The following is a 23137-nucleotide window of genomic DNA, read 5'->3' as shown; positions in this document are numbered from 1 at the left end:
CCTGACATTATAGACTGATGTGTGGATAATCTCCCACATGACTTCCAATATAGGACATCCCTTGCTATCCTGGGTCAGTAACCAAGGAGCTTCAATCCTCAGTATGGACTCCAATAGGAGACAGTCAGTTAAACAAGAGTTATATTTCACAATTTCCCTATAAGAGCACAGCAGGAACACGCTCTGTAACCTGGGACTGGACTGTATACTTTTGTCCATCCCAAGTGTAACTCCTTATTACACACTTCAGAGCAAGGTGCCCCAGTTTAAGACCTCTGATACACTCACACTGAAATAAATTAAATCTCACACATCCAAACACATCTGGGAAAGCCTGACACAGATTTCCAACTGTGTCCCCTTCCACAAAATAATACAATAACACACTGCCACCAATCAGAGAGCCTACATGCCCTTTTAAAGGGGTGTCCAATTATGAAAATTAGATAAAACAAATGATTGCAAATGACCTGAAGCAGACAGGCTTTCTGAGGGACCTGGGAAATTACCAAAGCAAATGTAAGCACTCTCAAATCACTAAACAAAACACTGATTTACCAGCCACAATATAAGTTAATGAAATATTTAATAATGAGCAAAATGATTAAAAATATAAAAATAGTAATTTCCAATAAACAAACAGAACTCAATAACTAGGAAAAAGAAATCAATAATGAAGGATAGAAATCCAACATTTAGAAAAACTGTAACTGATTAGTTATAATTTTCCTCATCTGAATAAAGAACACTGTCCCTGATCTAAACTAAATTATTACAACAGAGTAAAGGCAGGCTTACAGTTATTGGTGCGTCCTTTTGGGTATTCACTGCATAGTACAACTGTAACTATAAGACAACTGTAACGGACTTCAACTGTCTTCAGCAGGCTCTTTTATAGGGTCTATATTAGATCCACCAATGCTTAAATGTTCGAATCTCTAAAGGTCGACCTTTAGAGATCTAACAGTTAAGCGTTCGAATTTCTTTAAAAATTAAAAAAAAAAAATCACTAATGAAAAAAAAAAATAACAAAGGGTTTAAAAGTAGGGAGGCAAGCCCTCCCCCTTACTTAAATATACCAACTCCAAGATTGCGCTATAGTGTAGGGAATAGGAAATTTCCCATTTCTGCACTGTAGTTCACTTAAGTGTGATCTCAGTGTTGGTATATTTAAGTAGCGGGGGTGTGGGGGTGCAGGGGGGGGGGACTTGCCTCCCTGCTATAACCTTTTAATTGTATTTTTTTTTTATTTTTTTTTTTTACAACTTCGAATGTTTAACTGTTTGATCTGTAAAGGTTGTCCTTTACAGATTCGAACATTTAAGCGCTCGTCGTCGTAATATAGACCCTCTTTTATAGTTTAACTGTTGCAGCTGTTCCAGTTCTAATTTTTAATTTCATATTTTGAAAATCAACCAACAGCTGTTTACCAACGTTCCTTCTGGTCTTTCAGCCTCTGACAGTAACACATAGAAACTTTCAACACTCTGATGAAATCACCTGCAGATCAGCTGATCCTGAGACCGTTTGCATCAAGAATCTTCTTCACAAATATGCACCGTTAAATGTGAAGCAACATTGTTCAAGTCTTTAAAACATTCTGTACAAACAGATTAAAAATCAACATGCAAGAACTTATTTACAATATCACAGCTAGTCAAGCTGTCATCTAATGCAGCACAGATAATAGTGTCTAATTTCTTCACATAGACAATGTTGGCCTTTACACAACTTAAGGGCAAAAGTAGGATTTGTATGAAGCACCACAGACAGTATGAAGAGTTTATAAAGAAAATTCTTTACACATCATTGAGGGTGGTTCCTTGGCAAGATTAACATTTTAGAGTAGGATGTGTCCCATACTTTCCTTCAGTGGTAATAGTAGTTAAAAATCAGATGTCCTAATTTCTGGTCAGCACAGAGATCAGACATGACAACTTGAGTAAAACAGTAGATGCGCCTCATACAAGGTTAAAAATCCATATTTTTAAAGACGTTTGTGGTTCATTAAATACTAGTCTAAGGGCAAACGTCCAGTCTGGTGGACCCCAGCCATTAACAAACTTTACAATAAGAGGAGAAAGCTATTACATGATAGAACAAAATCCATAAAAGGGAAGTCACCCCTGATCATTATTAGTAAAAAAAATACGAGCACTCAAAATCAACTAAGGCGAATTTTGAGAGAAAAATTGCCATGGATTCAAAGGACAATCATAAGGCCTTTTTCAGCTATGTTAGGAACCTGGGTGGAAACTCCCAGATATGCTCAGAATTAGTCCAAAATGATACAAAAATCACTGAACCCACAGACATTGCCAACATACTGGCAGACTGGTTCAGTGCAAACTTCACCCCCCTCTCCCCCCCTAAAGGAGAGATAACTATCCCAGCAGAGTGTAGCCTCCCGGACATCTCAAATGCGCAGGTGAAAGCTGCTCTCTAAAGCTAAAAACACAGCATCAATGGGACCGGATGGTGTCCCCGGCTGTGTGCTACATGAGCTAAATGAGGAATTAAACCCGCACATAAGGCAGCTGTTTAATCTCAGCCTTACCACAGGATACGTGCCCAAGGAGTGGCGTACGGCAACTGTGGTCCCACTCCACAAAGGCGGCACCTCACGGACCCTGGTAATTACCGCCCCATAAGCTTAACAAGTCTAGTCTGCAAAGCTATGGAGAGGATCATAATGGAGCTCATAAACAAAGATATAGGGACTTGCAGACATTGGACCCGACCCAGTTTGGCTTTGTCAAGGGAAGATCATGCCTTTTGAACTTGGTCGACTTCTTCGAAACAGTGACCAAGGCCATTGATGAGGGAAAGGCAGTCCATACAGCCTACCTTGACCTTGCAAAGGCTTTCGATACAATACCCCACTCGGGTATTGTAGAAAAACTTACCAGCTTAAATGTAAACCCATACGTCACAAGATGGGTTGCAAACTGGCTTAAGGACAGAACCCACAGGGTTAGAGTTGCTGGCGCTGTGTCAGACTCCAAGCCGGTCACAAGTGATGTCCCACAGGGCTCGGTCCTTGGCCCCCTATTGTTTGGCATCTACTTCTCAGAAGTACAGGCCAACATGGGAGGACTTTGGCTGACAAAGTTTGCAGACGACTGCAAACTGGGCCGTGAGTGGAAAGTGCATCGGACACGGATATCCTTCAAAAGGGACTCACGGAAACAGATAGCTGGTGCCAGAGCCATGGCCTTAAGTTAAACGCCAAAAAATGTATAGTCATACCCTTCGGGAAAAACAAGGTAACCCCAAGCTACCATATAGGTGGCAATCCACTAAGCACAGAAGAGGTTATCAGGGACCTGGGGACCCAGGTTGACAGTGGCCTTTCTTTGACACTCACATTGCTAAAGTGGTTAGAAAGACCTTCTACATTGCCCACCTGATCATGAAGGGATTCACATCCAGATCTCGTGAGGTCATTGTTCCCTGTACTCTTCACTTATCAGACCAATGATAGAGTACAATGCCCCATTCGGGATGTATCTCACCCGACATCTGCAGCAATTGGAGAGACCCCAAAAGTTCCTCACCAAAAGGATAAAGGGACTCCAAAATCTGTCATATGCTGCCAGATTGAAGAAACTCCAGCTCTATTCAGTTGCATACCGCCTGCTCAGAGGTGACATGTGCCTGACATACAAGGCCATGTCCAACCCGAATTAATGGACATGCTCCACCTCAAAAATCCAAATCCACCAAAACCACTAGAGCAAGCGACTTAAACCTTAGCACGGATATAAATAGGACGTGCTGGAGGGATAGATTTATCACTCAGAGACTCCCTATGCTGTGGAATAAAATCCCAGTCCATGTGAGGCAGAGCACCTCGCTGACTCTGTTCAAGAGAAATCTAGACCTGTGGATGGGAGATCGTAGGTTTACCCCGGGAATCATCTCTGTGTCACTGCTGGACAGAGGCACAACAAACTAATGGGCACAGTATTTTTTCATATAAGGGGTGGCGTAAGCCACAAAAATTTGGGCTAGGCTTATAAATGCCTTACGGCAGATAGCCTAGTATAAACCTATGAACCTATGAAAGGAGTGATTTCAAAAAGCTATAAGGCAAAAGTATTGTTTATGGAGAGGAGACCCATTTTAGTACTTATTTTAATAAAGTCAGGAGTAATCAGAAACTAATAAAATAATTCAAGCAAAGAAGGCCCCTAGTAACATTGAATAACGCCTCAATTAATATGAAAGCATAGAAAAATTGTACCAAAGGGGGGGGGGGGGATGCGTCACGATATTAAGCATGAAACATTTCTATAGCTTTGAAAATGTCAGCATAAAGATAATCAGCTTACAGAATTAGAAAAACAACCCGCAAGAGGCTGCTCAGAAAAATGAAACATACTGAATAAATCCTGTGAAAATCCCATCATAATGCATGAAGAAATAGTAAATCAATACATGCTAGGTCACAGAAGACAGTTGTTTTACGACAGGAAATGCACTTGTGACCAGAGGCTGAGCCACACTATTTGCACAGCTAAGCCTATGACAGCATAATCTCATTTGCATCATGTGTATTCCATAGAAAGAAGTGCACATTAAATTCACCAGCCTCTTACTAGCCAGTAAGAGGGAGGAGAGATTTCCAAACGTATCAATTCCACATCCGTAAGTGATTAAAGGTTCATAAGGGAGAACTGGTGAGCTATTCTGGATTTCATAGCTAGAGTACATATAATCAAGTAAACGTATTGCCAGTTTCGGGTCTCTGTGCACATAATACAGATTACTGTATTAATGTTATGTAGATTAAGCAAAAAAAAGACATTTAAACTCCAGTGCTAAACAAATGAAGTGAAAGATAAATCCACAGGTATACAAAGGGGTGGGGTGGGGTGTTGCTTCATAGGTTTTTTGCTTCCTTGCTTCTTGCCACTATTTCTGCCCAGGTCTCAATTAGCTTATTGCACTTCTCTCCCCAGAATTCTCTACTGTACCCAGAAGGAATAGTGGGTTCTAGCAGAACCAAAAGAATCTCACCCTGTAGATAGGCAAACTAATACAGTAAACATACTAAATAATACAGCTGACAGAGTTCCTTGCAGTCTAAAAACAAAATGTATCTGTTTTTCCATACCTCATTCACTCTGGTATTCTCTACAATGTAAACAAACTGCTGTGGTCTCTAATAACATTCGAGTATCCCTGTTTCTGAATAATAGCAAAACAAGTGTACCTTTGTAATTTTCTGCTACTGGAAATAGGCTACCTGTAAATATTCCACATACAGGGAAGGACAAAATAATCTGACAGCTTTAACACTGGGGAATTTAAAAACCCATAAAGCTGGAATAGCAATCAAGTACAATGCAAACCTGCAAATTTATCACCCCTGGAAAATTTTACCAAGGACAACAAAAGAGTACCCAAAAAACAGCACATTATATGCAGCCACCAAATACAGTCATACATAGACATTTTCAGTATGATGGTTTGTTTAGCTTATGAAATGGATAACCAAGACTTCCATTCAAGGTAGGGGTTGCAGTACATTGTCAAACACTTTATTTAGCTGGTTCTGCATCAGGGCTAAACACTAAATATACACATCCCCATAAAAATTACATTTTGCACCACTGGAAATATGCTACCATTCCCCAAAAATGACTAGGACAAACTGGCTCTTCTTCTGTCTAGTATAAATTGAACTGTTGTTTTCTATGAAGACTCTAGTGTTTAATCTCCTTTTGTTAATTTTTGTTTTTCACAACTACTGGTCTCAACTACTTTCTTAAACTTCTTGGGATAAAAACATGATGTATCATCATTAGTACAGAGAATTAAGACTATGAACTGTTAAGCTGCTTCACATAGTCCAGATTTGATTGTCAGCCTCCATTTGGCAAATGTGTGACTCAACCTAATAGCACTCAATCAGTTGGGAAGTTTGGGATTATGTTCCTCAATGGATTTGCGGACAGCATGGCTATAAACATTATATCCTACACTGGGACGACAGTCCAGTTGCTAAGACGGGTCTTCATAAAGCACGTCATTTCTTCCTTCCAGTTTCTCAGGAATGGCTCTAAACTGCAATCATCCAAATAAACTATTTTTGGTTCCCCTCCTCTTAAGATGTCATTTACAAGTCTCTCCTTAATTTCCATGTTTAATTTCTGCAGCTAGACCAATACTTTATTGATTATTCACGGGGTCTTTTACTTTTCCATTCTCTCATTTAAATGGGCACTAGAGAACTGCATAAAATCATTTAAAAAAAAAAAAAAAACTCAAATATACCCGACAGATTCTCCTTGAAAAACAGCAGGCATACCTTGCATCAGCACTATACACTTTTATTTCCCCAGTGCGTGTCTGCAGAGTCCTTATCCAACGCAACTTTTTTCTTCACTTTACTTTTCTGTCTGGATGCAAACTAAGAACAAATTCAGGGCAAATATTTTACTATTTCCATCTATTATCAAATTTCCTACTGGGAGAGCTCCATACAGTTACCACTCTTCTTAGCCAGTGGCCATCTTGGAAGTGAGAAAGTTACAGAAAGAGATCCAACTCAACTCACTCATCCTCGCCCACACCCTTGCTTTCATACTGTGGCATTCCATTTCAGATGCAAATATACTCACCCACAAAACACACACTTTTCAGATGCACACAATTTAACATGGCTGTTTCCACCACACTCACCCTGCCTTATTCCATTACTAAATGACCGTCTTGGTCTTAAACTTTCACAACAGTACTGCCTGAGCAGTCAAGAGTTGGTGGTTTTCCCCTAGGATGGTCTTTAAAAAAAAGAACAGCACAAATACAGAACAATGTATTGTGTTTGGTAGCTGATATACCTTCATTAAGATATTTTTGTTCAGTCGATTATTCCTTTTCCCTCCAATAAAACATATTTCAGGTATGTCTGTAATGTTTTTGTATACTACACAGAAAATTACTAAAATGTGTCCTTTTCTACATGTCGGCACACACCACTGCAGCTTCATGAATGGTAGGCACCCGTCCCCTTTCTGTAACATCACAGAATACATAAGGCATATTAGAAAATACAAATAATTTGGAAAAGTCAAATAAAAAAATACAGAGGCTATAGCGGATATACAATACAAAATATGGTTAAAGAGACAAGATGGCAAGTTCAAAGAAAAACTATACAAGTTTACCTCAAAAATACAAAAAAGTATGCAAAACAATGTGGGAAGGGCATGATGCTAAATAAGGGAAAGTAGGTATTAGTTGGACACACTTTAGGAAAGATGAAAAGCTTGAAGGCAGTTCAGAGAACTGTAAATAAAATACTTTGGGAACTGCCCTTTAAGACTGCAACCAGGGTGTACATACCACAGAAAAGGGTGAGCAGTGACAGCAGAATGTCAGTGGGACAAAAATTCCCAACTTAAAATGCAAAAATTCTTCGCAACACAAAGGATATTATCTCTTCAGAATGGGAAGCTTAACCAATTAGTTTGTCAGTAAACTACAACATATTTCTACCACGAAACAACAAAACAGTAAAAATGGATGACAATTATTCCTTCATTTGTATCATAACTACACCTGTACAGATCTGGTGCTGGATAAAACAACCTAAGATGGCCAGTATGTCTTTTTGATGGCATGTGAAAAAAATGCAATGCTGAATGAACAGCAAAAGGCATCACTATAAATCTAGCACCTGGCACTGTGGAAAATTTACTGTAACTTGAACAGCAAAAATTACACTTGTTCTTCCAGAAAATACAAGCTTTGTACAACAGAAAAAGGAGCGTTACAAAAGAATCATACCTTACATTATAAACAGAACCAGAGAGGAAGAAAACTACCAAAGTCCAACTTCATGGCTATATATTGAGACATGCAAGTACTGCCAAGCAATGTTGCACAATGTTGCCCACATTAAAATGAGAAACTCAAAGTAACTTGCATAGAAACAGAATCAAAAGTGCAAACATTTATGGACAGCAAAATGATAAATCGTTAGCATTAGTAGGTCTACTAATCTCAATAGAGCCTTTAAAAATATACAGTGCAAAGTGAAACCTGCCAGAACTTGAAATGCATAAAAAGTTACCTGCTAAACTGAATTTAGTCTATTACAAACAAATGCTTTAAAACGTCATGAACTGCATAGGAAGGCAATTATAATGAAAACACGGCAGTTAAGATCAGCAAGACAAAATCTATGTTCCACTGATACTTTATTTTTACAATTCAAAAACAAAAAAATACAGTTTGTAGTGCAAGCAATGGAGTGCTGGACAAGAAGTAAAAATGTTATTTGTTACAGATTTTTATTAGAACTGTATTTCATTAATATTACTTTTTTCTAAAAATGTCCACAGCAATAGAACATATTAATATAAAGAATCAAACTTGTAAATGGCTGCATATAAACTGAACCATTAAAAAAAAAAGAAGAGGGGTTCCAAAAACATCTGTTATTTCTTGTCAGAAGTGAGCCGTGCCCTTTGTGGAGTACATTCTTAACAGAAGTCGCAATGCTGTACTCCGAGTAGACTCTGAAGCACAACACTTGCTGGATAATGGATTACAGGACACTGCTTGCCAGCAAATTATTCCAAATGTCAGTGTGGCCACACACTTTTCAAACTTCTGTAGGTCTATCGCCAACACTAAACAGTATACACGCTGTACAGTTTCTTTTAAAAAACTGATACAGTAGTTTTAAGTTACTGAAGTGGATCCACTGCTGACATTGCTTACTTCGAAACAGACCACATTTTGTTACTGTCATGTAGGCTACAGACCCAGTTTACTGGAGTGGAGAATTCTTCTGTGGGATCATTATTCTTGATTCCATTTTCTGAATGAGAGGCACTATTAAAAAAAAAAAAAAATTATGTTTTTCTATAAGGAGATAAAATAGATGCAAACCACACAAATTTATCGTAAGTCTACATATACCTGTACTGTATGGCCATCACAATAGAAAATGGAAAGGTCTACATGAAACTAAAGGATATTCTTCACTAGAGGAAACTACTCAGGCTGTAGTTAAAAAATGACTTGTACCCTACATAAGTTGGGAAGGTGTCAGAAGTACTTGCTAAGCAAGTTACACTTGTCTAAAGTAATACATGCGGTGTGGAGGGTGCCAGGCTAAGGAAAATGATTCAAAGTAGTTTTTCCGCCTTCCTTTTTTCCTATTAAGTAACCCACTTGGGTCTACAAAAAGGCTGCAAATTTCTGACCTTGTCTCTTGCAAATGTAAAATATGAATCATAGGGAAATGCATGAATATAGTGTATAAAATTTAAAATCTAACCGCTTGCATCTCTTGTGCTACCAAAGGTCATAAAACTGAAGTTCAGTCTACTTCAAAGCAGCTAACAAACTGTGAAAAAACAGACATTTAAGAAATGCAAGATCTTGTTTAGTGGGAGCTTCACAGTAGACTTATCAAAACCAGTTCTTCTGTAAAGGACAAGGGATTAAGTACATCAGCAGTTACCATGGGTAAGGAACATGGGATGCTAGGCCAAAGGCTATGCTCTGTAGGTGGCCTGTGTGCAGTCCAGTCTTGGTGTGGATAACCATACTTATTCCCTTTATGCCCTTGGGTCCAGATTGCATTTTGTGAATTGACTCAGAACTGTGTGTATTTTTTTTTAACCGGCTGAGGTTACTCAGAACTATAATAAGATGAAGGATTATGATTGGGCCGTCAATCATAACAAGTATATGTTACAGACACTGATGCCAAGAAATTCAGCTCTAGAGTGAAACTTAAGGGGGAATCTTCGCATCCATGTAGAGATCACATATGTTACAATTGGAGATCTAATCATAATTCTTTGTAGTACATGGAGATCTGCTCCATGTATTACAAAATGACGTGTTGTGCCAGATTTGAAAGCCGGTAAAGCTATGGGGAAGTAGTCGATGTACTTAAGTATTCCCTATGTAAGAGAAACAGTTGTCAAAATGCAGTGTACGCGTACGTTAGTTGACAGCAAGCAGAACGGGGACTTGAAACATAGCCGTTTCATGTCTTACGGGTCAGTGCTGCTCACTTTTAGTACAGACTAGCACGTAGGGGGATCTTTAAGCATTAAGGTCAGGTCTTGCATTATAGTAACACTAAACCAGGATACAATTTAGACATTTGAGAGTAATCATGACAATTCCTGCATAGTATTATTACTACTACTACTAATAGTAGTGCCACCCATTTATTAACTAGGTAAAGCCCACTAGACACAATCCCTTTTCAGGGGTGACCCAGGAGCAATGTCTGGTTAGGTAACTAATACCACCAAACCTTATGGGACCCTTGCTCAGGTTTACACAGTAATTAAATGAAGGCAGAGGGAATTAAACCCTCACAGCCTTATCTGGCAGTTGGTGTCTAAAGGCTGAATGAAAAAAACATGAAAATATACAACTTCAGTGGTTTAATGTAATAACATCATCCAAGTTCAGCAGCTGAAGCATTTTTTGTTTCATCCACAATTAAATTCACCACTAAACATATACTGAATGCTTAGTTCATCCATTAACTGATGTAAATACATCAGAACATTTGATGAACAAAGTGCATGTCTAGTAGGAGTCTTGTTATTACCCAAACTATATGCAACTTATATCAGAGCATAACTAGTCATCCTAATAGTTCATATCCAACAAGAGTTTCCAAGATTAATTTTGCTCCAAACCCTTGGAAGGAAGATGAAGTTATTACACTGTATAAGGAGTAAAACACCCACATTTATAATATATTTATTTATTAAGCATCACCCCATTTAGTTTGCCTCATTCACTCTTACACATCTGGTGACAAAATCATGGCTTGAAACTAAATGCCAAAAAATACAGTACCATCCCTGACTTCCAAAAAGAATACTACAGGCAACTATCACATTGACAACACACCCCTAAGATTTGACCCAGTGGTTCAGGGCTTGTGAGCTTATGTGGACAGTGGCATGAGTCTTGACCAACATGTGTCCCTTGTCACAAGTCCTTTTATATTGCATAACTTATAATCATAAGGATTGTTTAGACCTAGGGATTTCAATGCCCCCCCTTTACTCTGCCCTCATTAGGCTAATCATGGAGTATAATGTCCCCTTTGACATATATCTGTCCAGACACATGCACCTAATCAAATGCTCTCAAAAAGACTCCTTACTAAAAAGGATAAAAAGCCTAAATAATACGCCCTACATGGAACAGCTCAAAAAATAGTTACCTGTGTCTGGAATACAGTGCATCCTCGGACCCAAAATGGTTGGACTTAATGCACATCAGCAAATCAAATGGCATCAGAAATATTCAGCACAGGGATCAAAGACTGTTTGGAGAAAAAGATTAATCTCACAGAGCATAGTGCTGCTCTGGAACACAGTTCCCCATCCATGTAAAAAGCTCTTCCCTGTTCACATTTAAAACACAATTTGGATCTATGGATGGGAAACAGGGAAAAAAAAACTTTCCCCAGGACAGCCTCCTGTACCACTAACTGACAGAGGTAGAGTATGGTATTCAAGAAAAGTTGGCTTTATTTGCAGATATTTTGTACCTGAAGACCAGAAAAGATACCTCAGTGTTGTGGAGCATTCCAAGACAGTCCCAGATTTTTCAGGATATAAAAGGTAACAAAGAGGAAAAGTAGGCTATAGCTGTAAACTATGTACCCACACATGAATTGGTTCAGCAATATCCATATTTATGGGGAAATGGTAAAATGAAGTACTTAGGAATATAGTTTAAAAAGGATTCTATTATGGCAACCAAGGATATGACTGAAGAGATTAAAGAAAAGGTATTACAAAAACTTCGAAACTGAAAGCTTTTGCAAGATGCAGGCAGTAAAATATTTTTAGCCCCTGTAGTTTTACAGATGGGTCAGGCATATTTTTATCAGAGGAGAAGTTGTGGTTAGTAATTAACACAGATGAAGAACTTTATCTGGGAGAGGAAGGGGCAAGAGTCAAGTCGAATAAGTTGATTCTTCCAATGTAAAGAGGTTTGGGATTACCCGATTTGAAGGGATATTTTATAGCTACATAGTTAGTTAAAGCTCTTATATAAAACACAAGCAGAAAGCTAAAATTCAAAAGTGGAAAGGGATAATGAAGAAGTAGTGAGCATAATTCGAGAAATAAAGAGTGGAATTTTGGATACAGATCCAAAATATGAACAGTCATACAGAGTATTATAATCAATGTAGCAGAAAGTATACTAAGAACCAAGCCAAAATGGGAATACAAAAAGAAGATTCTACCGATAGGGATGACTGCAATTAGGGATACAGAGAATAGCCAATAGGGGGGGGCTAGAATTTACTGGAGGAAGCTGACAAAGGAAACAATGCATTAGGAACAAATAATTAGGGAAAGGTAACAGACTAAGAGGCTAAGAAGACATTTGGACTGCAGGCTAGAGACTGCTTTCCCCATCAGGGATTGATAGAGTACAGGCAAAGAGAAAGGCAACAGGGAATTTTGGGTCAATTCTAAACTCCTTGATCTGTCTCTCTTAAAACCAGGCTGCCTCGTGGTTTTGGCGTCTTTTCAGGCTTGCTAGTTGTTGAAGCACCTACCAAGGGGAGAAAATGCTGAGAGAAGTAAAGGAGCAACTTTTGTGATTTTAAGTATTTTCTTCTGATTTTTTGTTAAGTTTTACTGCTTTGCCGCCTACTTTTTGGCATTTTCCGGCTTGCTAAAGTTTATATCTGTAACAGTAACAGTACTTGGAACACATCTAAAACCTGCTTACTGCATTTTCTGTGTTGCACTTAATTTAAAATCGTTTTTTTCTCTAAAAACTGCATTTTACCAGATTTTGGCCTAGCACTCAAGTGTGGGGTCATTTATTGCACTGTTGTGATTATTTTGCTGCTTGTGTATCTCTGCTACCTTTAAACTACAACAAAAAAATCTTGCTTTTTTCCCACTTTCTGAAAGTTAAGAAAGTTCAGTTACAGATTTGCTGTTCTGAACTGTTTGGAAGTTTCTAGAAGGCCAGTGCTTGCTTGGGCTAAAGGGAAGTCTCTGTGTTCACCAGTAGGAGTGGTTAACACTGAACAGCCTGCCTGTCCCTGGAGGAGTGGTTACTACCTAGAAGCTGTAGTTTTATTGGCCATTTTGGGTCAATTCTAAACTCCTTGATCTCTCTCTCTTAAAACCCTACAACTCTCTTTTTGCGCGGCGGTTTTGCACAGTGAGCAGCACTGGGCAGCGCCGCCTAAACAGGTTTAAAGTATTCCAGGCTCCACAAAGTCTGCTCTTCACTTTTTCCCTTAGAACTGTTCAAACTCTCAAAGTAATCACTCTATTCTCTTTCTAAAGCCCTGCACTTGCTCAGCTCTTATAAGGAAACACTAACTAAAGCACTACACACCCTCCTTGACTTCTCATAAGTATTAGACTCCCAATTGGTCCTTCCTGATCAAGTGAAAAATCAGTTCCTTTCCCTAATCTGATGAGTAAAAAAACAGTTCCCTATACTAATCTGGTATGTCCAAGGGTCAGTTTCAAGGTTATTCTCCAGTCCAGCTGGTGAATCTGGGAATTTTGAGGCAATGTTCCAATTGCCTTATGTACACAGACAACCCTCTCCTCCTTCCAACAAACTCTGATACATGTGAGAGATGCAGTTACACAGCCAAACTGGAGGCAGAGCTCTCTCAACCCAAGACTGGCACAGTCAGGAGGAAAAGGTAACCACCCACACCACAAATCCAGTCTCACACAGACCTATTGCATCTGCATATCCAACATATAAATACACAAAAACATACTCTGAGGCTCTAAATAAAAATCTGCCTAAACAGCAAAGACCTCCTAAGCAGATATCCAAGCAACAGCCCCCCCTCAACAATACCCACAAATCACATATCTCACAAAATTAGTGTGCCTGTGTCACAGCCCTTAAGGCCAAACACACCAAATACACTTGTTATAGGGGACTCTATTGTCCGGCACACTGACGTCCCGCTCACCAGACTGAGCAAGGAGAAGGTCACTGTAAGCTGCCCGCCAGGTGCCAGGATCCACCACATAACGCAAGCACTCAGGTCACTCCAAAGCAAGTACAAGTATGACTCCGTCACTGTCCATGCTGGTGTGAATGACCTGAGATGTACCTCCCTGAACTACATGAAGAGAGACAGAGGAGCTCTCTGACCATGTAGCCCAGGCTGGTATGACCCTGACCTTAAGTAGCATCTTGCCCTCACCAAGAATGATGCCACAGTATACAGACAAAATGATCAGTTTCAACAATTGGCTAAAGTATTGGTGTCATTCAAAGGGGATACAGTGTCTGTCAGCCTGGGATGACATGCTCGACAAGCCACATTGCTTCGCTAGGGACGGCTTGCACCTGTCACCCTTAGGCTTTCGTATACTGGCCAAGGCTCTTGCCACCCCCATAGTGCCTTTTTTAGGCAAGGCTCAAAGGACAAACCCACCTCCATAGACAACCCAAAGATAAAAAAAAACTAAAAGTAATGCTACTCAATGCCAGAAGTCTAAACTTCAAGATGCACGCACTCGCGACTCTCCTCAGTATGGAGAAAATCGAGGTCTGTGCAGTAACAGAAACCTGGTTCAAGGCTCCTGAGAGCACCCCAGCACTACCAGGTTATAACTCATACTATGCATTTCGGCCCCAAAACTCGGACCGAAGCACAAAAGGAGGGGGAGTATCTATATTCAAAGATACCTACACCTCCAGGTTAGTGGCACTGCAAGAAGCATCGGAAACCATCCATGTGCAACTAACAGCGGGCAAAACTGCCTTTCAGTTTGTAGCCTGTTATAAAACATCCTCCCTATTACAGGAACCCCACTTGGCATTCCTGAGAATATGAAGGTCTCTCCAAACACTTATTGGGTGACTTCAACTACCCAAACATTGACTGGGAAAACTACTCAAGCCCAAACACCCTCGCCCAACGGTTCCTTGAATTTATAAACTCTAACGCAATGGAACAACTGGTCACCTCTCCCACAAGAGTGAACATATTGGGCCTGGTCATCACCAACATGGGGACTATGTTCCACACCAGAGGTAAACCCCTCATTGGTAAGATCAGACCATAAACAAATTTCCGTGGACATCCATATCCCGTCCCAGCCAAGGAAATCACTGTAAAGAATTTCTCAAAAGCCAGCTTTGCACTTCTCAAGACTGAGGTGGAATCCTTCAAAGCCCCTGGGCCAGAGGATAATACAGCCCAATCCGCAGAATCCATTACAAATGCATTCTATGAGCGCCTGCAGGAATGCATGGATCGTGCTATCCCAAATAAAACCAAGACTCACTCCTCCAAAAACAGAAGACCGATCTGGTGGACCCCGGCCATAAATAAGCTATACAACAGAAGGAGGAAGCTACTACATGACAGAGCAAAATCCCAAAAAGGGAAGGCATCTCTGATCAGTATTAGCAAGAGACTTCGATCCTTCAAAATCATCAAAGGCCAGTTTCGAAAGAAAAATTGCCCTAGACACTAAAGATAATCACAAGGCCTTCTTTAGTTATGTCAGGAACGTGGGCGGAAACTCCCAGATATACAGAACCTACAGACATAGCCAACATCCTGGCAAACAGATTCAGCGCAAACTTTACTCCCCCTTCCCCCCCAAAGGGGAAAACACCTATCCCAACTCAATGTAACCTCCCTGACATCACAGATGCACAGGTGAAAGCTGCCCTCTCCAAAGCAAAAAACACAGCATCTATGGGACCGGACAGTGTCCCTGGCTGCGTCTTACACAAGCTCCAAGAAGAAGTGAGCCCTCACATTAAGTCACTGTTCAAACTTAGCCTTACTACAGGATATGTACCCAAAGAATGGCGTACAGCTACAGTGGTCCCACTCCACAAAGGTGGTGCCACAACGGACCCCGGAAACTATCGCCACATAAGCCTGACTAGTCTGGTCTGTAAAGCTATGGAGTGTATTATCATGGAACTCATAAACAAAGACATTGGGAGCCTCCAGACACTGGACCCTACCCAATTCGGCTTTAAGGGCAGATCTTGCCTATTAAACCTAGTTGATTTCTTTGAAACAGTTACCAAAGTCATAGATGAGGGCAAGGCAGTCCACACAGCCTACCTGGACCTCGCAAAAGCCTTCGACACAATACCCCACTCGGGAATCATAAATAAGCTTACCAGCTTAAATATCAACCCCTATATTTTATTTTTATTTAACATTTGTTGACCGGGAAAGTCCGACTAGGTTCCACAGAGCCTGTTTTCAGCAGAGGCCTGGGGAGAAATGCTCCAGATGCATGTCTTTGGAATATATCACAAGATGGGTTGCAAACTGGCTCAGAGATAGAACCCACATGGTCAGAATCGCAGGTGCCATGTCTGAATCCAAACCAGTTACAAGTGGCGTCCCACAGGCCTCAGTTCTGGGACTTCTCTTGTTCGGTATATACTTCTCTGAGGTTCAGGCCAACACGGGGGGATTATGGCTGACAAAGCTCGCAGATGACTGCAAACTGGGGGCCATAATCGAATCTCCAGCTGACACAAGCATCCTCCAAAAGGGTCTCACAGAGATGGATGCTTGGTGCCAGAACCACGGCCTCAAGCTAAATGCTAAGTGCATAGTCATCCCCTTTGGGAAAAACAAGGTGCCCACAAATTACCACATAGGTGGTAATCCATTAAGTACGGAAGAAGTAATTAGAGATTTGGGGACCAACGTAGATAATCTCTCCTTTGATAATCACGTTGCCAAAGTGGTTAAAAAGACCTTCTATATAGCCCACCTTGTCACGAAAGGGTTCGCATCTAGATCGAGAGGTCATTGTGCCCCTCTACTCATCACCCAGCAGGCCCATAATTGAATACAATGCCCCTTTTGGGATGTACCTTACCCGACACCTGCAGCAACTGGAGAGACCCCAAAAGTACCTCACCAAGAGGATCATGGGCTACAAATAGATGTCCTATGCAGCTCAACTAAAGAAACTCCAGCTCTACTCAGTTGCTTACCGCCTACTCAGAGGCGATCTATGCCTGACGTACAAAGCCATGTCAAACCCAGAATTAATGGACACGCTCCACCTCAAAAAAATCCAAGTCCCTTAGAGCTACATGCTCCAGGGACCTAAACCTCAGCACAAAAATAAATAGGACATGCTGGAGGGACAGATTCATTTCCCAGAGGCTCCACTCACTCTGGAATAGAATCCCAATTCATGTTAGACATAGCCCCTCGCTGACCCTCTTCAAGCGAAATTTGGACGTGTGGATGGGAAATCGCAAATTCACCCCTGGGATCTCTCCTGTGTCCCTGCTAGACAGAGGCAAAGTAAACTAATCTTAAAAGGGTACCTTCTGTGACCTACTTTACAGAGGCACAGTAGGCTAATCTAATAGGGAGGCCGAAGCCAAATACACTCTGGCTAGGCTTATAAATGCCCTAGGGCAGATAGCCTAGTATCTACCTATGAACCTATGAATCCTAAATGAAAGACCTGCACTGGTTGAGTTTTTAGATGAATCTAGAACAGAAGTTGCTATTAAAAAAGGGATAATTAGTAGGGCATATGCAATATTGCATGATAACTATAGGAATAACAGGAAATCAGTAAAGGTTGGAAAGATTAGAAAAAAAACAATTCACAAAGAAACAATGGGAGGACATGTGTATTGCTCTCAGACATGCAACAAAATTTAGGAGATTTAAGATTTTTGCATGGAAGTATTTCCACATGTACTTTTATACCTCAAGCAGACTACAAAGAATTTTTTCTCAGGTAGATGGCAAATGTTGAAGGAGTAATGGGGAAGAGGTACCTGGAAGCATATGTGCTGCAAGTGTACTCTGTGAGGACTGCTGGGCAAGCAAATGAGTTTAACTAATGAAATTATGTTTTTGAGTTGAAGATACAGGGTCTGAACTGCCTAGACATTGTAAGGCCTTACTAACTTTAATTCTGCAGGCTTCCAAAACAGCAATTGCTAGAAAATGGAAATCAAAGCCCAAACTAACCATACCAGAAGTAGTGACAGTGTGACAGAGACAAAAGAACAGGAAGTGGGATCTTTAGAAAAGGGTAGAACTAAATCACACAGAAAAAAATGGAAATCTTGGGAATACATGCAGACAAATTGGGAGAAAGAATGAGGTTTAAGAGAAGGCGGGAAGTGAACTTCTGTAAAATGTTGACTTGATTATATAGTATAAAACAATATCTGTGAGGTTTGTAAATGTGAACTTGTTAATATGGTTTGATTACTTTTATACAAATGTAAGTTTTCCTCTATCACAAGTAAATATTCAATAAAGGTGTTAAAAAAAAAAAGTGATATAGGCAGCTCCTAAATGCTTTCTCCTATCCATGGGTCCCCTCAAATTAACAATGGTATGATCCCAGTTATTATCATTTGGGGTAATATATAATTGACCAAGGGATGGGCAAGGCCAATTAACACCGAATGGGATGGGTTAATTCAAGCAACAAAAGGGAAATCGGCTAGGCTTAAAATGGCCTGTAAGGGCAGCTAGCCTCACACTTGCTTATGAATCCATAAGTTGCAGGAGAGTGGAGTGACCCCAGGGACAGATGCCATTGCCAGTGGAGTTTAAGACAAAGGGGGAATAGAAGTACGCTGCCAGGTCTTTCTTCCATAACAATACACATGCATGCACTCACATCTCCAGGCAACAGTTTCCGATCCACCTTAATGCAGGTCTTTCAAATGTGGAAGGAAGCCAACGCACCTGAAGAAAATCCACGTACACACACAGTGAAGACATGCAGACACTTCACAGAAGGCGTCCCAATCAAGACCTGACCTGGAGAATCTCTTGGTGTAAGAATTGCAGCCTCATTAAGTTACAAGAATGGCTTGTGGCTTATTTGTTGAAGAAATATTGCTCGCCTCTAAGAATTGCTCCTAAAATGGTTAATTTTAGGCAGGAAGAGCTTGCTTAACTAGCAAGACATACGTTTCTAAGCCTACCAGTATGTAATTTGGATTTTTTCTAGGATTTAAGTTAAGCCTTCAGAATATTTAAGAGCCTAGTTTAACAAACTCTACATATTTTAAATAGGTAACCAACTGGGTTTCTAAGAGAAGGCACAAACAAAATGATCTAGATCAAAATAGACAGCAGACACTAAAGTAGTCCCAAAGGGTTTCATTCGGTTCATATCTTTTTCTTCTTTTCTAACTCATGAAGAGGTCGGGCTGAGCAACTTTGTAACACAACCAATCCTGTATTCTCTAAAGTACAAAACACTTGTATTCATCCACTCAGTAGCATGAGCATTGACTCTACTGAGAGAGGTGCCAACAGTTACAGCTAGAAAAACTGGATGTTCTACATATGTGGCAACTAAGTGAAACCGAAACAAGTTATCTAATATTGGAACTATAACAATAGGATAAGTGAAATATCAAAAATCAAATATATACACAAAATGACAAAAAATCCTCAAAGTCCAATAAACAAAATCAAGCCAAAAACTCACCAAAAAATTAATTTTGCTTTTTAAAAAGTTAAAAGCAGGCACTGAATACAATGAATCTGAATTAGTCAGTTTAATAAGGAAAAAATATTTTAAGAGAAAAAAAAAACCAAGCTCCACAACTCAAACTATTAAGACAAATTCAAAACATTTCTGCAGGGGACAACCCTCCAGCACTCTATCTGGGGGGCTTGCCCCCTACCACCTTATCTTAAATACACCGACTCTTTGAACATCCTGCAGGGCAATTACAAAAACATAACAGTGGAAGTACAACACACACAATCCAGCTTAATCCCCATTTAAAGTCAAAAATCTATGAAACAAATCAGTTTCCTTTCCAGTATGTTGCACAAATCAAGTTTTTTTCCCAGTGTACTACAATGAGGATCTGAAAAAAAAAAAAAAAAAAAAAAAAAAACTTTCGGTGTTAAGAGTTTTGCAGCATTGGCTACGTCCAGTGATAAATGTCATCTAAAAGACTTTGGCCAACACACAACATGCTTTTCTACACAGGTTAAGTCTAATCTATATTTAAACTCAGATGGATGCCACAATCAAAAATGCAGCTCATGCTTAGGCCTACACACTAATACAAAGACGAGAATGAAACATACAGCAGTTCTAGGACTCTATTAAAAGGTCCATTGCCTTATTTCACAAATCATCTCAGTTTCATATTAGTCGATAATTTATTTTAAACATTAAGCCATTGTACCACCCCCTAAGCAGACAAAAGTAGTGAGACTTCAAATTAATGCATTCCAGAAGACTCTAGGTGCATTTGCAGGATTAAAAGTGTCCATTTGCCAGATGAACAGAACCCAACAAGTTATTAAAAAATGAAAATCAACCATTGTAGCTACCAGTAGCCAATATAAATTCCAGGAGTAATGTGGTCAAAATAATACAAGCAGGTTAATACAGAAGAAACCAGTGCATGTATGACTACAGCCACTTTCTCTAAACGACTGTGGTGTTGATGTCTGGTATGTCCCTGATGGTAACATGAAGATTTAACAAGCAGCTATCACCTGGTCCTTAAATGGCAGATCAAAGATCACTTCCAGAAGCTAAACTATAGACACTAATTCCAGCCTTTTACTGCCAAAGATAACTAAGAACAAGATCAGAGTTAAGTATTTCTCCTCAAAGTCATTAGCATTCAAAGCCCATGTTCTGGCAAAACAGAGTTTCAGATAATATCATTTAAATTAAGGACTATATACAAACTGAGTAGACTTATCTGCATATGAATACCTACACCCCATCCTTCAAATGACTTCCCTTGGAGGCAGCATTAGGAAAGCAAATAAAACAGCCAAAGATGTAATAGTGTGGAAAGCTGTGCACCACAGAGGGTGACTAAAAAAAAACTACATCCGTTGGCTACCTTCTGTGTATTCCTCAAGGGAGGAAAAACAAAGCAGAAAGGGCTGGCAGTTAAGAGCCCAGAGAAGGGCCAAAAATACTCAATCAAGACCCCAGGGTCAACACAGTGAAATACAGCCAAGAGATCAAGAAGGTTCAATGTCAACCAGATCCCCTACCATTAGATAGAGGGATCCCTCCACCTGAGAACAGTGTTAATTCTAAGCAAGTTCTGAACCCGTAAGTATCACGAAAGCTTTGGGTTGTAACAAAAGATTTAAGATGCATATCATTTTTTTTCTTAACTGTTGTACAAGGTCAAGGTCAGAGATGAGCAGTCATTTATCACGCTGTATACAGTTTTTTTTTTTTTTTTAAAGGATCAGAATGCGCAAAAGCCTTAGCAATGCTGGAACACAGTAGTCCTCCGAGATAAATGAACAATATGGAAAACCATCAAAATATCCAGTCATGATAGCACCAACTTAGCAACTCCTGGACATAGTCACTACATAGCATCTGCATTCTGGAAATTAAACTCAGGACTGCAAAAAATATAGTCAGAATAATGAAACAGACTATGCTCATTCCAAGGGCACCAGTAGAGGATCACAACTCATCCAAACTGTGCCACCCAGACAGTCAAGTTCAGAAACTCTAACTGTCTGCAAAAGCAGGAGACTCCTTATTCAGAGGCAGAAAGCGTTTCCTGGTTAATATGACAGACTGGTCTACACATTGTCATCTATCTAAAAAAAAGTTTTAATTGTTAATTAGTGAAGGATGACACCTCCCTGGAGGACGACTGTCTTTTCTTATGAGCAGTCCAAATGGTAAATTAAGCAGTGTTCTTACAGCCCAAGCATGTCATCAAAAGAATCTTCATGTCACCATGGGTCTCCAACCTGTGGTTCAAATTTGAGTGTGTGCAGCTTGATATTACATGCTACACCTGCATACTAGCTGGGGTGCAATGTACAAGACATGGGACAATTCAACTGACAGCATCAGTGATGGTCCGATTATAGACTGCCACCATTTACTAAGAATCATTAGTGCCAAGTTCCAAGAAACAGGTTACCACCAGTCTCATGACCTGCATTTCTGTACTTCAATTCAAAACCATACGCAAAATAAAATGGGAAATTTCAACAGATGCCAATCAGTCAGTCACTGTCAATTACATCTGCAGTTGGACAGTAACAGGTTGACAGTTTCAAACTGCACCACATTTAGATGGAGGCATTTTGTCATTTTTTGGCACAGTGACACTTTCTAATGGAATCGCTGCTGTAAAACTACTGAACTACATTCTTATTCTTAAAAGTACTACAATACAAAATCCGTAGATGATGCAATACAGCAAGGCAAAAAAACATGGCCAGAGAGGATCTAGAAGTGACCTATGGCAAAAAGGAGGAGAAGATGGCTGGAAATGGCATGGCAGCAAACTGCAAAATCAAAATGCAATAACCTTGAAAGAGAAATACTGTGTTAAAGAAAAACTAGCTGATGTGCCTACAGAAAGAAAAATTGCATAAAAATGAGTGGTTACTCCAACACGGATTCTTGGTGAAGGCAAGTTACAGCAAAGTGTAAACACTACCAATATTATCTAAATAAAAGCATCTCACCTGTGTAATATACACACTCATCCCAACCATCCTTCTGCCATGCAGAATTTCTTGTATCCTCTCTAGACTGGAGGTCCCGATAAGCTGAAATAGAAAGCAAAGCAATGAGATGACAGTTCAACTGTGCACAAAATTACAGTATTATTCTGGTAGCTATATTTTGCCCCAAAACCAAAATATGATGAAAGCAGACATACACTTTCACAACTGATGGGGATTCCAAGGTCCTGTATGGGCTACATGTATAGGTTTATAGGTTAGTACTATGCTAATGGCTCTTGTGGGCCATTTTAAGCCTAGCCAATTTTCCCATTTGAGAATCAAACTTTGCACCTTGTATCTCCAAGGTAAACACATTAACCATTATGCCAACCCTCAACCAAATACTATGCTGCATTGGCCAGCTACAGAACCTGGGCCTCCCGCATGGCAGACAATTTTCACTGAACCACTAATGCACATGCAAAGTGACACGCAGCTCTCCCTCAGATGCCAAGCACTGTACCTTCTCACTATTTCCAACTATCCACATTCTGCACTGCAAAACATTGTAAATGCCTTGGATCCTAAACAGGCTACAGTCAAGTTCTTTCTAGAAGTGTGACATGCCATTTCTGGGATGAAAAGTAATTTGCAGCCACCTGCCTA

At 40.0% G+C, this 23137-nt stretch overlaps 1 protein-coding gene across 1 annotated transcript in view; it reads right to left on the bottom strand.

Moving 5' to 3' along the window:
- Positions 1–8193: 8193 nt before the first annotated feature.
- Positions 8194–23137, bottom strand: part of NIPSNAP2 (nipsnap homolog 2) — a gene marked incomplete in the record, with an annotated part of 268658 nt that continues 253714 nt past the window's right edge. Inside the window, 2 exon segments of the mRNA XM_044054209.1 lie at positions 8194–8850; positions 22490–22573. Of these exon segments, the coding sequence (XP_043910144.1) occupies positions 8786–8850; positions 22490–22573 (149 nt within the window).

This window comes from Protopterus annectens, chromosome 13.part0, assembly GCF_019279795.1.
Source record: "Protopterus annectens isolate FY-2018-M chromosome 13.part0, PAN1.0, whole genome shotgun sequence".
Lineage (NCBI taxonomy): Eukaryota > Metazoa > Chordata > Ceratodontiformes > Protopteridae > Protopterus > Protopterus annectens.
The sequence above is the reverse complement of the archived record's forward strand: the minus strand, read 5'-3'. Positions and strand labels throughout refer to the sequence as shown.